General features: G+C 42.4%; 2 protein-coding genes across 3 annotated transcripts in view; both read right to left on the bottom strand.

Moving 5' to 3' along the window:
* Positions 1-17,531, bottom strand: part of znf407 (zinc finger protein 407) — a 142,661-nt gene that overhangs the window by 31,869 nt on the left and 93,261 nt on the right. For both annotated transcript variants that reach the window (XM_051406730.1, XM_051406731.1), the window contains 2 exons: positions 16,229-16,349; positions 9,499-9,677 (listed from right to left, as the gene is read on the bottom strand). In XM_051406730.1, coding sequence (XP_051262690.1) covers positions 9,499-9,677; positions 16,229-16,349 — 300 coding nt within the window. The remainder of the gene's footprint in view (positions 1-9,498; positions 9,678-16,228; positions 16,350-17,531) is intronic.
* LOC127367146 (teashirt homolog 1) overlaps positions 1-17,531 on the bottom strand; it is a 197,509-nt gene that overhangs the window by 110,061 nt on the left and 69,917 nt on the right. The window lies entirely within an intron of this gene.

Below are 17,531 nucleotides of genomic sequence, written 5' to 3'. Positions count from 1 at the left end.
CCCAGAGTCACATCACTCACTCTCAACACACACAAACACACATCACCCAAATGGTAAGACATTATAACGCACACAAACACACAGCACCAGAAGAAAGAGGGAAGAAAGTGTGCTGATGTACTGAGAGAATATGGGGCAGATAGTTATGAAAAAGATATCAGTGTAGCCCAGGGTGTTAATGCACGCTGTTGAATTGTGGGATATTTATATGAAGCGGGGTGACCAATGGTGTGACACACGTCATTTGTCCCTCACGTGTGTGCATGGATGTCTGTTTTACAGCATCAGACACACTACACCACTGCAGACCACCCCTCTTTGCTATCAGAGGTCACTGAATTGAAAGATTTAAATCAGTCCCATCCATGCTTAATGAATGACTTCATTAATTAAAGTGCACCATTTTCAATGGTTCTAATATCTGATAGGAAATAATTATTAATGGAAATTGTGACTTAACCATGATGATGTCATCAGGGTTGTCTCAGCCTGTGCTTGGAGACTACTTGGATACTTGGGGACTTGTAACAGAAACTTGGAGACTTAAAACAGAAAGCTTGCTCTATAAACCGGTTGCATGGATATTTTAAATACTCCATATCCACAACTGGAAACTTAAGGTCAGTATACGCCAATCAGCCATAACATTATGAGCACTGACAGGTGAAGTGAATAACACTGATTATCTGGTTATCCTGTCAGTGGGTGGGAAATATTAGGCAGCAAGTGAACATTTTGTCCTCAAAGTTGATGTGTTAGAAGCAGGAAAAATGGGCAGCGTGAGGATTTGAGCGACTTTGATAAGGGCCACATTGTGATGGCAAGACAACTGGATCAGATTATCTAGAAAACTGCAGCTCTTGTGGGGTGTTCGCGGTCTGCAGAGGTCAGTACCTATCTAAAGTGCTCCAAGGAAGGAAAAGCAGTGAACCGGAGACAGGATTATGGACTAAGAAGACTCACTGATGCACGTGGGGAGCGAAAGCTGTCGATCCAACAGACGAGCTACTGTAGCTCCAACTGCTGAAACAGTTAATGCTGGTTCTGATAGAAAGGTGTCGAGACACAGTGAGCAGGTTGTTGTGTATGGGGCTGCATAACATCCACCAGGCTGCCCAGATGGTCATAATGTTACGGCTGATCGGTGTATCTCTGCCTGCTGTTTCAATATTGACCCAAGTGTTCTGGAAGTGGAATACTAAAATCACTGGAATACCCCTTTAAAACCGCAGCAAATAAAGCCAAAACAAACTGCATGGCAAGACATGACAAGGGGCAAGTAGGGAAACATTGACCCTTGAAATAACCCCTAAAAAGTATCCAAGTAAAAAAATCCAAGTTAAATTTAATGTTTTACACACTGTTCAATTTAATGTTAAGTATAAGCATAAGACGTATTTCACAACTGATATGAAAGTCAGTAAGGTTTTACGGCCTCCAAATATTTTTTTGCTCACTCATACACACTGAAATCAAGAGTTAAAGTCTGTTCTGATATTCTAAAGTTTCATATTTAGATAATCATAAGTCAATTAGATATCTTAAGATGTTTGTGGCCCTGTCGAACTATATTAAATTACATTAGTTTGGCAAGCGCTTCTGTCCAGAGCAACTTACGACAACAAAGAAAGTAAAGTGCCCCATTCAGATCCTCATCTCAAAAAATACATAGCACAGAGCTCTGTTTTAGAAATACAAAAGTTTTTCCCCTCTCTCCATCCTTCTTATTCTCTTTACCCCCTTTTTTTCACAGGTGTCAGAAGAGATTTCATGGCCTGTGCGTATGTGTGAATTTGCCACACCCCTTTTGAGTGCTAATTTACCCTTTTAGGTTTAATCTCCCCGTGAGTGGCTTTCCTCGCCCTTTAATTAGGCTATGGGGAGTCGACACCAACACCAAACACACACACACACGAACGACTATTTCTTGCTACCGCACACACATATACATGTACACACACCCACTAAAGTGCAGCAGAAACACAGTCCCAGACTTGAGACGAGCTTTGGTAAGACAGTCCTCATCAGCCCTCGGTGGGCCTCTTTCACACTCTGGCTCCCCTCAGCTGCACCAGTCACCAAGACAGGACAGAAAAAAAGGGAGGGAGAGTAAGAAAAGAGGGGGAAAAAAGTGAGATATTCTGTACTTGTGAGAGGACAGAGAGAGGTGCTGGTGGTAAAGGCATTTATCTCTGAACTTTTTCCATTTCAAATCTATTTGTCAAGTTAAAGCTGCATTAAGCCACATCAGATTTTGGCAGAGTCAAGTGGCAGCGGGAGATAGATGTTTGAATTTTTTAAAGTTTAAAAACTTCACTGCCCATAAATTTCCTAACAAGATATTGGTGATATGTGCACTCATTGAACCCAAATAATGTGGTGAAGAAAATCTTAGCAACAGATCAGGCACGGCATTCTCTTACGTTAATGAGATGCTTGACTTTCACTCATTAGTTTCGTCACTGAATCTTTTTTACATAAAACTCTTGGGGTGCTCCGGTACCTTACCTGGGTTGAGCGCATGCCCCCTGTACTAAAACTCTAGTCTCTATCAAAATAAAGGCAATAAAAAGCCCCCAAAACATTATAAAAACGCTTGATTTATTGTCTCAAAGTGGTCCATAAAATCCTTAAATTGTGCTTGAAGAGTTTGCACAGTTAAGAACTTTTGGGTGTTTTGGGATAAAACATCCTAACCACTGAGCTATATCAATCAGACAGTAGGTCTTTGCTCTCTGTCACCCTCCTTCTTTATCTTCAAGCATATCTCCTAAAACGCCACCTGTGCCGGCGCTAACCTAACACTGAAACTCCTCTCTTCCACTTCTTTTTCCTCTTTTTCTTATTGTTCTACAAACAGACCACATATGTACCCAAACAAAACTGGGCACTAAAGAAGGAAATACAATAACAGCAGTAGTGATAGTGGCTTGTTATGTTGGAAATAAGAGGGCACTTAATTGGGGTCTGATAGTCTAATAGGCAGCCCCTCTGATTACCAACTCTGCACATTGGCTTAAATTAGCCCACTGATGAGCAGCCAGGGGATTCAATTATGCTGGGGGAGAAATAAGGGGCCCTAATAGGCCACTGTATCAGGAAACATGGGACTGGGCTGGGTTAAAGCTCTGGTAATTGGTTGTTTAGTTGGGAAAGTTGAGCCTGTTGGTAATTAGAGATGCCGAGACGTTTGTAGAGCCACCAAACAGACGACACACGGAGGCTAGAGAGGCGAAGGAGGAAGACAAGGGTCCTTGGCATAGTAAATGGGGCAAAGGTCGTGGTGGAGATCTCATAAGTGCACTTCAGCCAATGAGGGTGTAGATCAGGGAAAACATGTTGGTACTATAGGAGCTGTGTTGACTCAGTAAAGGTCAAGATGGGGCAAGCCGGGCTGAAAGTGATCAGTAGCCTGGCCTCGTCTCCCAACCTGCTCTCCCTAACAATTTCTGCTTTTCTTTCTTATCTCTTCACTTCTTTTTCACTCAACTTTCTCATCAATAACTATTATCTTTCTCTCTCTCTCTCTCTCTCTCTCTCTCTCTCTCTTTTTTCTTTCTTGTCTTGTATTAGACAGCTTAGCTGTTAGCTGTAGCTGGATATGTACAGTGTGTCTGAACTGAGGGAGAAGGAGGATTGAATTATGGATGAGGCTTTATAGGAGCCGGCGGCCTGTCTGGTCCCATATTCACTGTCCCATACAGGAGGAGCAGCCCTGCCCGCGAGCATCCCCACTACACGTCACTCACAGGAGGTGTTTGTGTGTGTTTGTGTGTGCTTGTGTCTCTATGTTCATATGAAGGCCCACTCCAGTGAACTAGATTCAGTCTTTAACCTCTCTCATTAACTACTGGCTCAGAAAATTTTGAAGCTAAATTTCATTTACACGTACAGTTGCAAAACTATTTACTGTTGTTCTCTTTCTTGTGCCACTGAGCATCCAACGTGTCCCAAATGCCATGATCAGAATGAAGCATTAGACTATAAACCTATGCAGACTGAACAGTTTTATCCTTTTGTCCCGCGATCACACTGTGCAACTGTTAGAGCCTGTGCCCTACATAAGCCATCTGCAACTTTTTAGAATAGTGCAACATAAGCAAGCACCTAACATAACTGTGCCATTGCAACACCAGGGAGCATATATCAAGTGTCATCAATCTGTCTCAAGTCTTCTGACAGCGACAGAACTTGTCCAGAGGCTCAGACAGAGGCAGAGGTTGACCCAGTCTGTCAATGACACTACACTTCCAGTCATCATTCACCGTGTGGAAAAAAATCTGTCTGTGATGGCCTAAAGGTGGCAAAAACACAATGTAGACATTCTGAGCTGCCAGAAACCTACTGCCTCCACGTCTCCACCCTGATTGGATGGGACTTGTCAGTCAAGCCTCTGAATGGCCACTAAACGGCTGAGAGGAGGCTCTTGGATTGGGGCCAGGAGGAAGGGAAGGGAATGGATGAAGAGGATGAAACAAAAGGCCGTTTGTTGTGGCTGATGTGTGATAAATGCAGCCAGTTGGGGGAGTTTTCACGCTCATTGGAGCAGGTCATTATTCAGGAATTGCTGCTCGCTCGGCCTAGACCGGCCCTGTATTGGTTTATTCAGACGCATGCAACCGACGGTGTGCGATTTCCCCTAAACCGCTTAGCCAACCCCCCTCTCGCACACACTCACTCTCACACACACACGCACACGCACACACACACACACGCACACACACCCTTGTTGCATGTCTCCTAGGACACACTGGCATTAAACATCTGCTTCTTAACTGTAATATCTCAACCACAACTACACAGGCAGTGGGTGGATGGAAAGATATAGGTATTAAACACAGAGCAAGCAATGTGTCCAAAAAAGGGACATTCAGGGCTGGGATGAAGGGGCAGAAGAGGAATATTACAGTTGGGAGTTCACTTCAGCCCTCAGTGAGACTTTCAGGACCAGATGAAGCTAAAAGGTGTTGTTCCTCCATGAGGGAATTTGCCAATTAACACCTCAACACTGGCCTGAGTTAATCTTCAAGTTCATACATGCAGGCTTGCATAGGTTGCTTTGTGTGATTGGGAAAATTAGATATGATGGAGATCGAATAACAAACACGGCCACAAAAACAAAAACTGTGACTACAAAAGGGCCACGATGATGTGTTTCCTAGGTGGGATTGCTTTGATAATTTCAACTACACTACAACTGCCCATCATAGTTTGCTCTATACTTTGCTGGTAAAAGTGTTTTAAATTGATTTTGGCTTCCCATTAAGCCAAAAAAATCCCTCATTGTTGACTTTGTAAGATGCAACTCAAAATAACTAAATCTACGCTGTGACAGCATCAGCAGAATGAGGGTGTGTTAATCAGATTTTACATCGTACTGAACAGAATGACTTTTTTCATTAATGCCTATCATGTGAATGCAACATAAGGAAGGTGACACAAAGACGCAGGTTCATCACTGGCGCTGACGACTTGATGTCCTATAGGTGTTTTTCAAAGAACTGTGATGCATTGTTTTTTTTTTCCACATATTTTCCCACATAGAAACGTGTCACATATAACACATTGTTATTAGAAACAGATGTTGATTTTATCGCCAGTGTCTGTGGCTTCTTTCACAACGTCGACACAGTGTCATATGCGCTGGGATACCAGGACACATTTGCATGACATACACACCTGTCCTCCGCAATCCAACACGCTGCTGTAACACAATACGCAAGTAAAACTCAGGAGAGTAATGTTTCATTACATGATGAACAGAAGGTGAAAGCGAGGGAGGGGAGCCGGGGAGGCACACAGATGCATAACTTAAGTAAAAGCCATCCAAACCCATATTTGTTTACAGATTTGTTTAATAAGGAAAAATATATGCAAACAAATGAATTTGCCTGTGGTTGTAACTGTGTATTAAGATCATCACTTACAAGGCCAGGTCTCCTCTAGCCCTCTACAGTAGCCATCCATCATGCATTATTAAGGAAAATAGAATCTGCATAAAGCAGCAACAATGCCTTGAAGAAGTTTATTTATTTATTTGTTTTATCTTTTTAGGCACTAAGCAGCACATCCAAGTACTCCGTAGCTGTTAGCTAATTACAAAGCATTTGATCTCTATGCCCCCAAGATGTGCAATTATAACCTCACTAGAAAATTAGGGAAATATTTCACAATTAAAAATAGTGGGACCAAGATGCTCTGACGAAGCTAATGGTGACATCTCACCTTGTGTGTGTGTGTGTGTGTGTGTGTGTGTGTGTGTGTGTGTGTGTGGTGGTGGGGTAAGTTAGTTTTGGGTACTGAACAGGACAGGAGGCTGATTTAACAAAGCCATTGCCCTGCAACCACAGCTGACCTCGCTGGAGGGAGACAGCAAAGAAAGAAGGAAATATACCATTTCCCAAAGCTTCTGCATTCATACCATACTTGCAGTATTTTAACTAGAAAGTAAGTTCTAGTTGAGAGGTAATTTAGCAAAGTCACAGTTCTCTAAGGTACCTGTAGCTCTGGTTCTGCTGCAGTGCTATCTATGCTGAGATCACACAGGCACCGCCACTTCTTTCTGGCATATCTCTGTGCAGATCGCACAAGGAAGACAATTGTCATTACCATTTTATTAAAATGTGTCCTATCAGCAACATTTTCCCCTCACATATCTAACCTCGTTTTTCCTTCCTTTCCCCCCTCTAATTCTAATCATCATTCCTCTCCATCACTTGCTGGGTCTAATTCCCTCTCTTCCTTCGTTTGCAAAGGACCTCTGCTTTCATCCTTGAGAAGGGCTTTAATTCGAAGTGCGACGCTGAATAAAGAAGGGAAGACGGAGGGAGAATGAGAGAGAGGGAGAGAGAGAGAGAAGGGAGAGAATGATATGGAAAGACAGAGCAGCAGTGGAGACGTTCGGGTGTCAATCAATCTGGTGCGAGGGGCTGCAAGGGCCCATGACTAGGGTGCGTTTGATCTGTGTCTTTCAAAGGGGGAACAGCGGGAAGGGCCATCACAGATGATTTGCCTCTCGCTGCTGGCCCTGGTGCCACTCTGACAGAGAGCAATCACAAGCAGGTTAATTCAACATCTACCTTCTTAATCTTTTTTTCCCCTGTCTCTTTCTTTTGGTCTCGTTCTGTCTACTTAGATGAAACACTGCTCTTTCTGCTACAACCCCCACCTCCCTTTTGCCTCTTTTGAAAGTAGGAGAGATCACAAGTGTACTTTCAATGCCTTTTCAAACCACCTATATTTTGATTGCTTTGGTCTTAATCAAGTAAAGAGGGTTGTTGATTTTCTGCATTCCTCCAGTGGTTTATTTACGTGTTGCTACCATGGAGCAAAATCTTGAGCAAACTGTAATGCATCAATGAAAGCAAAGTGGGATCAGATAATTTCTCTCTGGAAATTGGTGCTGAAAAGAATTTTCTTCAGGGGTAAGAAATACCAGCAGATGTATTTTTGGACCATTTCTTTTGCTGTCATTCTTTGGGTTCATATCTGTGATGTGGTGTGAGCTGAATATAAATTAGAGCATCAAGATGACATCTTGAAAACATGCTGCTTAACTTGACTGAAAGAAGAGGATATGTTTCCTCCAGATGACTGAAAGACGACTCGCGTACTAGACAAGATCTGACCTTCGCTCATACAAACTTGCACAATGCACGTTGCTTGCTATAGCGGAGTGGAATCACGGTCACATACAGAGAAATCTCTGTCTTTATTTGGTGTAACTGTTGTGTTCTCAAAAGGCTTAACATATCACAGTAAAGGGGACACAAAACAGCTAAATGAATCAATGAGACCTTCTTCTTCACTAAAGGTCAGCCATGCATAAGGACAAACAGAGGTGAGGGAAATCCAGGGGTGAAGGGGTAAGAAGAAGTGTAAAGATGTGGTTTGGCTTAAGGTGAGAGGGTACGGAGAATATGAAGCAGGGAGGTGTTTGTAAGAGTAGGTGAAGGTAGAAAGGTTCTGCTGGGAGGTTAGGACATGGAAGTCAAGAAGATCAAAGACAGAAGTTGGTCCTTGAATTTGAAGAATAGAAATTATACCAAGAATAAACCTGTTTGGGAAATTTAAAGAAATAAACTTTTCAGAGTCAGCACAAAGACACAACTCAGATCCATTCACTTTCAATAGGAAATAAACCACAGTGCCACCAGAATGCAGCCATTATCCAGTAATGTCCCTGCCTGGCCTTTTTCTCATGGAGCTCCCCTCCAACTCTACTGCTTTTATTTAAGGTCAAAGGGATAACAGGATAAAGGCTGTCCTCTCTGCTCCCCTGAAGGACAAGCACTCTGCCGATTGGATTTGGTGGCCTTCAAGGACAAAGGAAGAACACAGTGATACAAAGGAACCAATAGAAGAGGAACAAGATTTCATCTGTCTCTATGGCCTGAGTGATTGGCAGGGATGGATAGACCAGCAATCTGAGTGCTGCCTCTTTGTGGCTGGGTGCCCTCCATCAGCATTGAATAGCAAGACTTGATCCAGTGACAAAAACACAGACAAGGATTCTGGAAGATCTGACCTCTGTGGTATAATAGGAGTCTCGCCAGGGTTGCGGGGGCAGCCAGGTGATTTAATTCAGTGGAATGATTTCAAATGTTGATTTGTTTGTGGGTATATACTGTATGTGTGTGGGCATTGAAATTCAGAAGATTGGAGGGTTAATAAATGGAAGGGTTTAAATGTTTGAAACAGCAGAAAAATAGTGGACATAATATGTTCCCAGCTACCATTAAAGTGCCCCTGAGCAAGGAACTTAAAGGGGCAGTCCAGAGATTTACTGTGACACTTCCATAAAGTTGGGGAAACAGATTTAAAAATGAATTAAATGAAAGAAGAATGAAGAGATACAGGGAGAGACATCCTGAAATGTAGTCCCTAGAATGACTAAAGCTTACATGGCATAATTCAACTCAGTTCTATCGTTTGCAAGACCTTCCCTGACTGGTCTTTCAAATTCCACACCTCCAGTTTGTGATGCAGGTTTTCTGTTAAAAAGTTGACCCAAGTCTCAAACTTAAAAGCTCTTTCCAGAAATACACAACACACTACAGCACTCCCCATGACTAGCGAGCAGATCTTTGGAGCGTCCCTTTAACTTTCAGCTGATCCTCAGCTGCCAACAGAACAAAATCATAGTAGCAGTGGGCAGCTCCCAAACATTTCTGTAAATAAGTCTCCAAAGACAGAAGTGTTTGGGACTGTCTTCCAGGCACTGTTGTTTGTAAATGTAGGCATATATGATCTTAGTCCTGACAGGAAAATTTTCATTTGAGACAGGAATTTTATAAATAAGGCACTGAGGTACAGTAGAGCACCCGCGCAGATAATGCCAGGCCAGCTGCCAAAGTACATTATTGCACTCTAACCCTAATCCTTCCACCACTCAACCAGATCCTCCTAATCTGGCGACAGGGCTCATTTGTGAAACACTTTATTTCTTTCTATTTTTAAAAGACAGTCTCCTCAAGTAAAGACTAAACGATTAGTTACCTGCATGTAGGTAGGCGAGGTCTGGATTCTCAATATCAATGTGATTTTCCTTCAGATGGTTGCGGAACTCCATGGGAGAGTTGGTGGCATAGTTACATTTGGGACAGTTGTACATCTTCACACCCTCGTGTTTGCCTGTATGGAGGATGTGCTTCCGGATGTTCTCAGCACAGTTGGATCTAAGGGAGACAAACAAAGATAAAAGGCCTCATTTCTTTTTGGAATAAATAATAAAAAAAAATAAAAAAAACACAAAGATTAAAGGATGAGAGTCATGAGGGAGAAAACATAAGATAAACGTTTGGCACTGTTCCCAAGAAAGGTTTGCTGTACTAATGTTTTATTTTGTTGCAATGATGACACACACACACACACACACACACACACACACACACACACACACACACACACACACTCACACTCACACTCACACTCACACACACACTAGAAAAAACTCATACTGGGCTTTGGAGCTGAGGGATCAGCTGTGTTTGGACAGACTCTCAAAGCATTCATTGCCTGAATACGCCTCTGTGAAACAGGCCCACAACCACCAAATGACTGAAGAACCATTTTCACAAGTAAAGAAACACAACTTGTTACACAAATAATATTTACATCCTGCAAGTTCTTTGATAGTCTGCCATGCCCTTAAATATCTCTTAGATATTTTCTTTCCATACAGTTGTTCAGGTTTAGTGTGTAATGGTGCTAGAAGCAGTGGGTGACGCTTGCTTAGAGACTGTAAGTGGATCTTCAGGCCTACGGAGTGCGTTAGAGATATGTGTGAAAACATCCGTTATGCATTATGTATCTTTGGCAATTGTATGAAAGGTGTAGGAATAGTGGTGTATGTTGTGTGTGCGGCAGTTTGTGGGTCTTCGGGCTGGTCAGATAGGGCAGTCCAAGCAGTGAGCTACTGCAGGGTGTAGGATGTAATGATGTCAGCTCAGAGAGTCACACACAACCCTCTGCTGATTAATGATGCTGCCTGACCTGCTCCCAGGCTCTATCTAAACCTGCCCGCGGACACACACAAACACAATGGGCAAGACAAACATGCACATACATACATACATACATAGACATGACCAAACCTTAGTTTGCGCCAAAATAAAATTTTTAATCTCTGATCTGACTGCCCAGGTGCAAATCCACAGACCTGAATCCATAAACAATCCTATGCACACACACGTGCACACACACGCACGCACACACACACACACACACACACACACACACGTGCACAAGAGAGCACACACATAATGCATCATGCAAGCAAGCATGTGCAGTGTAGAACACAGTTTCATACACACACATAAACACACACCATCATGTGTTGATGGATGGGGCACTCGTGCTCAGTTTGGACCTGACATTCTCGGACAGTATAATACGCAATTACTCTCCCTTATCACCTTGGCCGGGACAATAAAGCCTCACAGTGCCATAGCTCACGCCAGCCAAGGAGAGAATTTGTTTTCACTTTTGCAGAGACACCTCTCTCCATCATGGGGCCACAGTCCAGCCCGGCTCCACTGGGGCCTAAAAAAAAAAAAAAAAAAAAAGAAAACAGAACGGGCCCTCTCTGGGTTCTGTTCACGCTGTATGAAATACATAAGCACTAGCCACTGGTGAGCAATGAGGGCTCTTCACAAAACTGAACACTACAGTAGGTTGGGATGCCACGGTCTCAACAAAAGCAAACCTTTTTTAAAAGCAGTAATCCACAGAAATAAAGAAATGTCTGTTTTTCCATACAGACGGGCGACAAATTAAACGAAAAAACCTGAATGAATGAGTTGACAAACAAGACAAATGCAGATGCTTTAAAACAGGACACGAGGGGCCACTGAATGGTTTGATGAGAATGAAAATGATGTGAATCAATTGAACACGTATGGGAAAATGAAGAGGGTTCCAGAGACTAGGAGGTTTGTGATTGTTTTTCCTTCAAATTGTCACCCATCTGTATATCTAATGAAAGCGTTTACATTTGCTTTGTGTCAGAGAGGTCTTCCTAGCCTCACAGGAAGTGATGTATTTGGATTTCTTGTTTGTTTGAAATTAAGCAGGAGAAGAACCAGGTTGCTGGCGTGAGCACTGATTGCCACGGGGAATGAACAGATAAGCAGACAGCTTTGAATGTCCAGAAAAACAAGGTAAAAGATGCCACAACACTGAACACACTTTGATTCACAAGTGACATGCAGTACAAAAACACCAGGCTCAATATCTAAAATTTAAATGCTGCCGCAGATGATGAACCTTAACAAAATCCTACCATAGATTTAAGGTCTTGCAGGTTTAGTCAGATTTACATTGACTGACGGCCCACAAATATGTACAGAACCCTTAAATATTTGCACATATTCTCAATCATTTATCGGGCAAATTGGCACACATTGTTGTGATTACTTTATCAGCCATCACTAGCAAAACTATAACAGGTTCACAGACAAATCATGGCCACATCTGTTGACTGCTCTTCTGCATAATGAAAAAAATACACACTTAAGAATTGAAACTGTCACATGCTCATGAATTACGGTAAATCATGCGGCTAAAAAATGCATTTAATACTAAAAGAACTGATTTCTTATTCGAAAGCGGGAGCATAAATAGATAAAATTTGAAGCAGAGCTAAAAGGTTCTAAAGAGAGCGCGGGTGGATTCCTAGGGGGGCCATGCTATCTCTCAGATATGGTAATGGCGTAATTGTCATATTAAAACAACACAACGTGCGTTTAGGAGTCAGCAGGTGTCACAGTTAGTGAAAGCCCACACCAGCCCTCCTACTATACACTGTATTAATTAGTCCAACACTGTTTCAACTTCCTCCCCCATCCATGCACTCACCATGGGAATCAGCCATACTGATGCTCAACGGATACATCACCCCTTCTCTGCCTCTTCCTGTCGCTCCCCTTTATTTTAGCCATTTCCATATTCCTCCTCCCAAACGAGTGTATGGTAATGGGAGAGGTGTAATTGAGAGGCGCTTCGTTAGAGGAGATTTAAATGTGTTTCTTTGTGTGTGTTAAGAGTTGGGGGGTGGGAGGGGTGGGGGGGTATTTGGATCATTGGTGCTATTTGGATCTTATTCTGCCAAGGAGGCCAAGTTATCATCATTAATGTCTCCCCCTCCTCCCTCATCTCTCCCTTCACTTTACAAGGTCGCAAACCTTCCTGGCATTGACAGTAAGCGTGTCATCCTCAAAGCTGCCATCGCCTCGAATCGAAACGAAATGCTAACAGGTAGATTGAAACACGAATGCCGCAGCATTCAATAAACAATAATAGCCCCAGAAGGATGGTAGCGTGGCAGGAGTCAGAGGCTACATATCAATTAGACCATTTAAGATGCAACTGTGGCTTTAATGAGAAAAAAAGAAGAGGAAAAAACTCCACATTGTGAACAATAGAAATGATTCTTTAAACACTGAAGTAAAGAAGTTTTGCGGCTTGCATAAATAGCTGGAGAATAGTCAAATAGACATCATTAATTGACAGCCCAGGACTCCCAGTGCAATATCATTAGAATATTTTTACCACTACTCCCTAACTATAATTATCCCCCCCATTATCTATCTCTGTCTGAATAGGAGATGAGTGGCATTTGATAGATCATTCACTCCCTGCTCATTTACATGCATTTGAGGAGCAGCCTTGATGGAGATCACATTGTATCAAGTGGGAAACATAGATGTCATCCATAACATTTAATATGGATATTTTAATAGTGAAAATCAGATGTATACCTGAAAAACAGATATAAATATTTTCTGTGAGCTAGGGCTGCCAGTCACACAACTTACTTTGCTTCAAACCTTAATATGTTTTACACCTGCATCATATTTATTTCATGTAAGCCCGGCTTACACTGAAAGGTCAAATGTGCTAGCTCATCTAGTAGCTCCTTATCGTGGTCAGGCCACCAGAGACGTCAGGGTTTTTGAACATCTATTCAGAGTGTAAAAGCAGGGTGGAGGTGAGGCCTCTTGGGCTGTCTGAGGCCCCCACATTCAATTCCTCATCCTCACATTAGTAAGCCAGCGGGGTGTTTCCACAGCCTCACCCCTCCTCCCACCTTGCCTGCCCCCCTCCCTTTCCTTCCTTGCCCTCTGGACGTCTCAGAACCCCTGGGGCCACCAAAATGTTAATTGGGCTTCTAATTTACTGTTTCATTTGCCGCTATCTGTAATGATCATTAAGTATCAGTGCGGGAACAATGGGACCAGGGACATTTGGCTCGTTCTATGTGCAGTATCTTTCTGATACTGCAGTTAGTCCAGTGCAGTGGTTTGATATGGGACCAAAATTTGCCCTCAAGTAAAAAAAATCTGCCAATTTATGAGATTAAATATTCTTTATATAAATGTTCAGTTCTTAAAGCCTTTTACCCACTAAGACTGAGTTTAATGAGACATTAGAAAAGGATTCAACAAATGTAGGCAACATGGTGTCTTCTTCATTCAACGGGTATCTTTCCTGGGTCCAGAGCTTTAGGGTCCCATGAGGTATAACATTTCATTTATATCAAGAGCGGAATTATAGACAAAACAACAAATTTTTGCAGTTTACAAAATGGGCAGTCCAAATCTAACCAGAGTAAAGCTGGGCTCAGACTACAGGAGTTTTAAAATCGGGTTGCATCACGCTCACGAGAAGAAACTTAACAGATTTTCCTCTCTCTTATCTCAAACATGCAACACACAAGACACACAAGATTTGAAAATAATCACACACTACAGCATATTATTAAGACTATTGTGCCAGACGGAGCAATGCACCACCTCACATGACCTCATGAGGATCAGATGTAAAAAATGCGAAATGGAGACTGACATAGCAGAATAACTTGTTATAGTAATGTTAATGCTTTTTAAAGCAGAAGGCTAAATTTGTCTGGATGCGAAATGGTTGGGGAGACAACACAAGTTGTCTATTCTTCAACAAAAACTGAGTGAGTTTTTAAGCTTCAGTTTTAATATCCGCCAACAACAGCTCTCATTAACTTTCAGACTGACGTAATCATCCAGATTTGAACTCCTGTATGTCAAACATGTTATCAGAGCGGCCCGATGAGTCTGCGAGAGGGTCAGAAGGGTCCTATTCCAAATCAGATTTCTCCTCCAACTGTCAAGAGGGGTAAATTGAGGTAAATCAGTCCAAAACTCATGTAGTCTGTGTCTGGTTTAAGAGTCAGCTATGCTAACACCTTTCTGAGGATGTCAGCATACTAACATGCTCACAAAGACAATGCTAACATGCTGATGTTTAGCAGGTATAATGTTTATAGTGTTCACCATCTTAGTTTAGCATGATAGCATTCTTCTAATAAGCACTGAATTAGTTTTTGCTTCGCAGGTTTTTTCCCCAAGCCAATGTGGGATGGGGAAAAATAAAAATGTTACCTGATCATCGAGCTGGATAGTAAGTCAGGAGATTTTATGCCAGTCAATCAACTAGAAGAAGATATTTCACTGGATATGTGAAAACTCGATCAGCAAAGTCATTAGAATTCATCCTCTTGGGACCATGTATATCTGTACAAAGTTTCAGCGCAATCCATCTGAAGCTCTGAACCAAAGTAGTGGACCAAATGTCACTGTCACCACTACAGCCACAACGTTAATGTGGCTAATAGAAATATCAGCTATATTTTAGTCTACAAACATTGTAGCTGAACTCAAAACATCTTAAAGAACAAGATGCAGCCTTATTTTGCAGTTAAATGATACTGACATAAAATCTTCAGAACATCTTATATGCATCTTAAATCCAACAGTATCAGTTAAATACCTCTCGATCCTTAATTGCTACAGTCAAGAGATACTTCGTGATAACTTTAGGTACAAGGGAAGATAATCCTTTGATAATTGCAAAATAATAGCCTGACTACAACTATTACCTCTCAGCATTCCCTTTTTTCTAAGTTGGACTGCATACAAAAGACTTATGAAATGAGTCGAGCGCTTCACTGCAGCGGAGCAGGTGTAGCAAGCTGCCGAAATGACTTTGTCACAGAGGGGAAAAAACGAATGAAGAGTACATCTAAAACCAATGATGGGTTTGAGATCATTCCCTTTCACACTCTTCTGCCACAACCTGACGAGGAAGCACAGGATGAGAGAGGGAGAGAGGCAGAGAGAGGGAAAGAGAGAGAGCGAGAGAGAGAGAGAGAGAGAAGGGGAGAAAGAGAGAGGGATGGAGATGTGCAACGCCAGCCAAAACTTTTTCAATTTCACCGACAATTTCCTGTGTAATTACTGATGTGGTATGATGGTGTTTTAATGACAGGGACCTGCCAGTGACAGTGACATTGTGTGTATGTGTGTGAGAGAGAGTGTGCGTGTGTGTATGTGTGTTGGGGGAGATCTAGCTGGGCCTGTTGATGATGGCAGAGTGATGAGATGGAGCCGTGCTGTGGAGATTAGACCTGTCTGCCCTCCACCTCTCCCCACCCACCCTTCACACACACACACACACACACACACACACACACACACACACACACGCACGAAAACCCCTAGCATTAACGCCACCTCCCCCCAACCCCCACCCATCCAAACTACCCCACAATGCCACCTGCTATCTCACCATCACACTCACTCACTTCTATACCCCCCACAGCCCCTCCCACCCCCACCCATCAACCCCCTGATCATCAGTGCCATGGTGGCAGCCATCAGCGCCACCAACCGTGGGCGGGTCAATGAGCCGGTACCTGTAGTCGCACCAGGGGCAGCGGTACGGTTTCTCCCCAGTGTGAACACGATTGTGCCGCGATAGGTGGGACTGCGTGGTGGAGGCGAAGCTGCAGAGCTTACATTTGAAGGGTCTCTCTCCTGTGGGGTGGAGGGGTTGAAAAGATAAGAGACAGACAATGGTGATGAGACCAAGATGACATTCACTGACAAACACACACAGACACAACTGACATGGTTTGGCCAATATGGTGGCTTCATAAATCCTTTTTTTTTTTCATAAAGCTGTGTGGAATTAATTGGAGACTAACAAAAAGTTGGCAAAAGCATATTTTTCTGACACAACAAACCCCTTAATGATTCTGATTTTTTTTTTTTCTGTGTAAGGATTAGTTTTGTATGGGAGTTTTAGTTTTTAGCTGAAAAACTTAAACTTATGGAAGTGTCAGTTAAAGCTTTAACACTTATGTTTGAGTATATAAATCACTTAAAGCGTAATCATTTGAAACATCTGCTTAGTTCAAGCCCTGTAGTGCGTTACTGGTCCGTTTGTATGTAAACACTGAAAATAGTTGAAGAGTAATAGAATACTGTAGAAGAGTAAGCTTTTGATGGAAATCCAGATGGGAGATTTATATCATTAGATGATAGATGATTACCATATTCGACACACAGCCATTAATCTTACAGAAATAGAGACTTGATTCTAAATTGTAAGGGCATGCTCGCAGGGTCAAGGTAAAAATTAAGCTTGAAAATCAAAGTGGCAGACCTGATGTCTGTAAGTTTAGCAACAAGTTGGAACATTGTTCATTGCTGGCAGAGGTTTGTGCTCACTGGGAGCTTTGTATTTTAATTATTTTGTATTCCAAATGGCAGACCAGAGTATCGAGGGAGTATTTTACTCAACAGCTTTAGGGATGTCAGTGTTTAAAACCTCCAATAAAACCTCACCCTGCTTTAAGGAGCTGCCAACCAACAGAACAGTTAACAAGTTTATTAACATGGCATTTGATTGACTCTTGCAGTGCCCAGTGTTTGTTAAAATACTGCTTCAGTGACATTTCCATACTGCCAAGAATAACGCTAGCCACCAAATCCTGAAGCATTTTGGGAATGAAAGCAGAAATATTTTTAAGATTCTAAATAATGGCGCAAAGTTGTCTTTAGAAAACCTGAACCACAAAAATATTGGCATTAGCTGTGGCCTTTAAAATTCTGTCTCAGTCAAACTCTGACAAGAAAACACTGTCAGACAGGGAGGTCCCTTCATATGCAGCTGCCTGACAACAGATTTGAATATGCAGCTAAATCTGTGGAATT

The sequence above is a fragment of the Dicentrarchus labrax genome, unplaced genomic scaffold (genome assembly GCF_905237075.1).
Source record: "Dicentrarchus labrax unplaced genomic scaffold, dlabrax2021, whole genome shotgun sequence".
Classification (NCBI taxonomy): Eukaryota; Metazoa; Chordata; class Actinopteri; family Moronidae; genus Dicentrarchus; species Dicentrarchus labrax.
The sequence above is the reverse complement of the archived record's forward strand: the minus strand, read 5'-3'. Positions and strand labels throughout refer to the sequence as shown.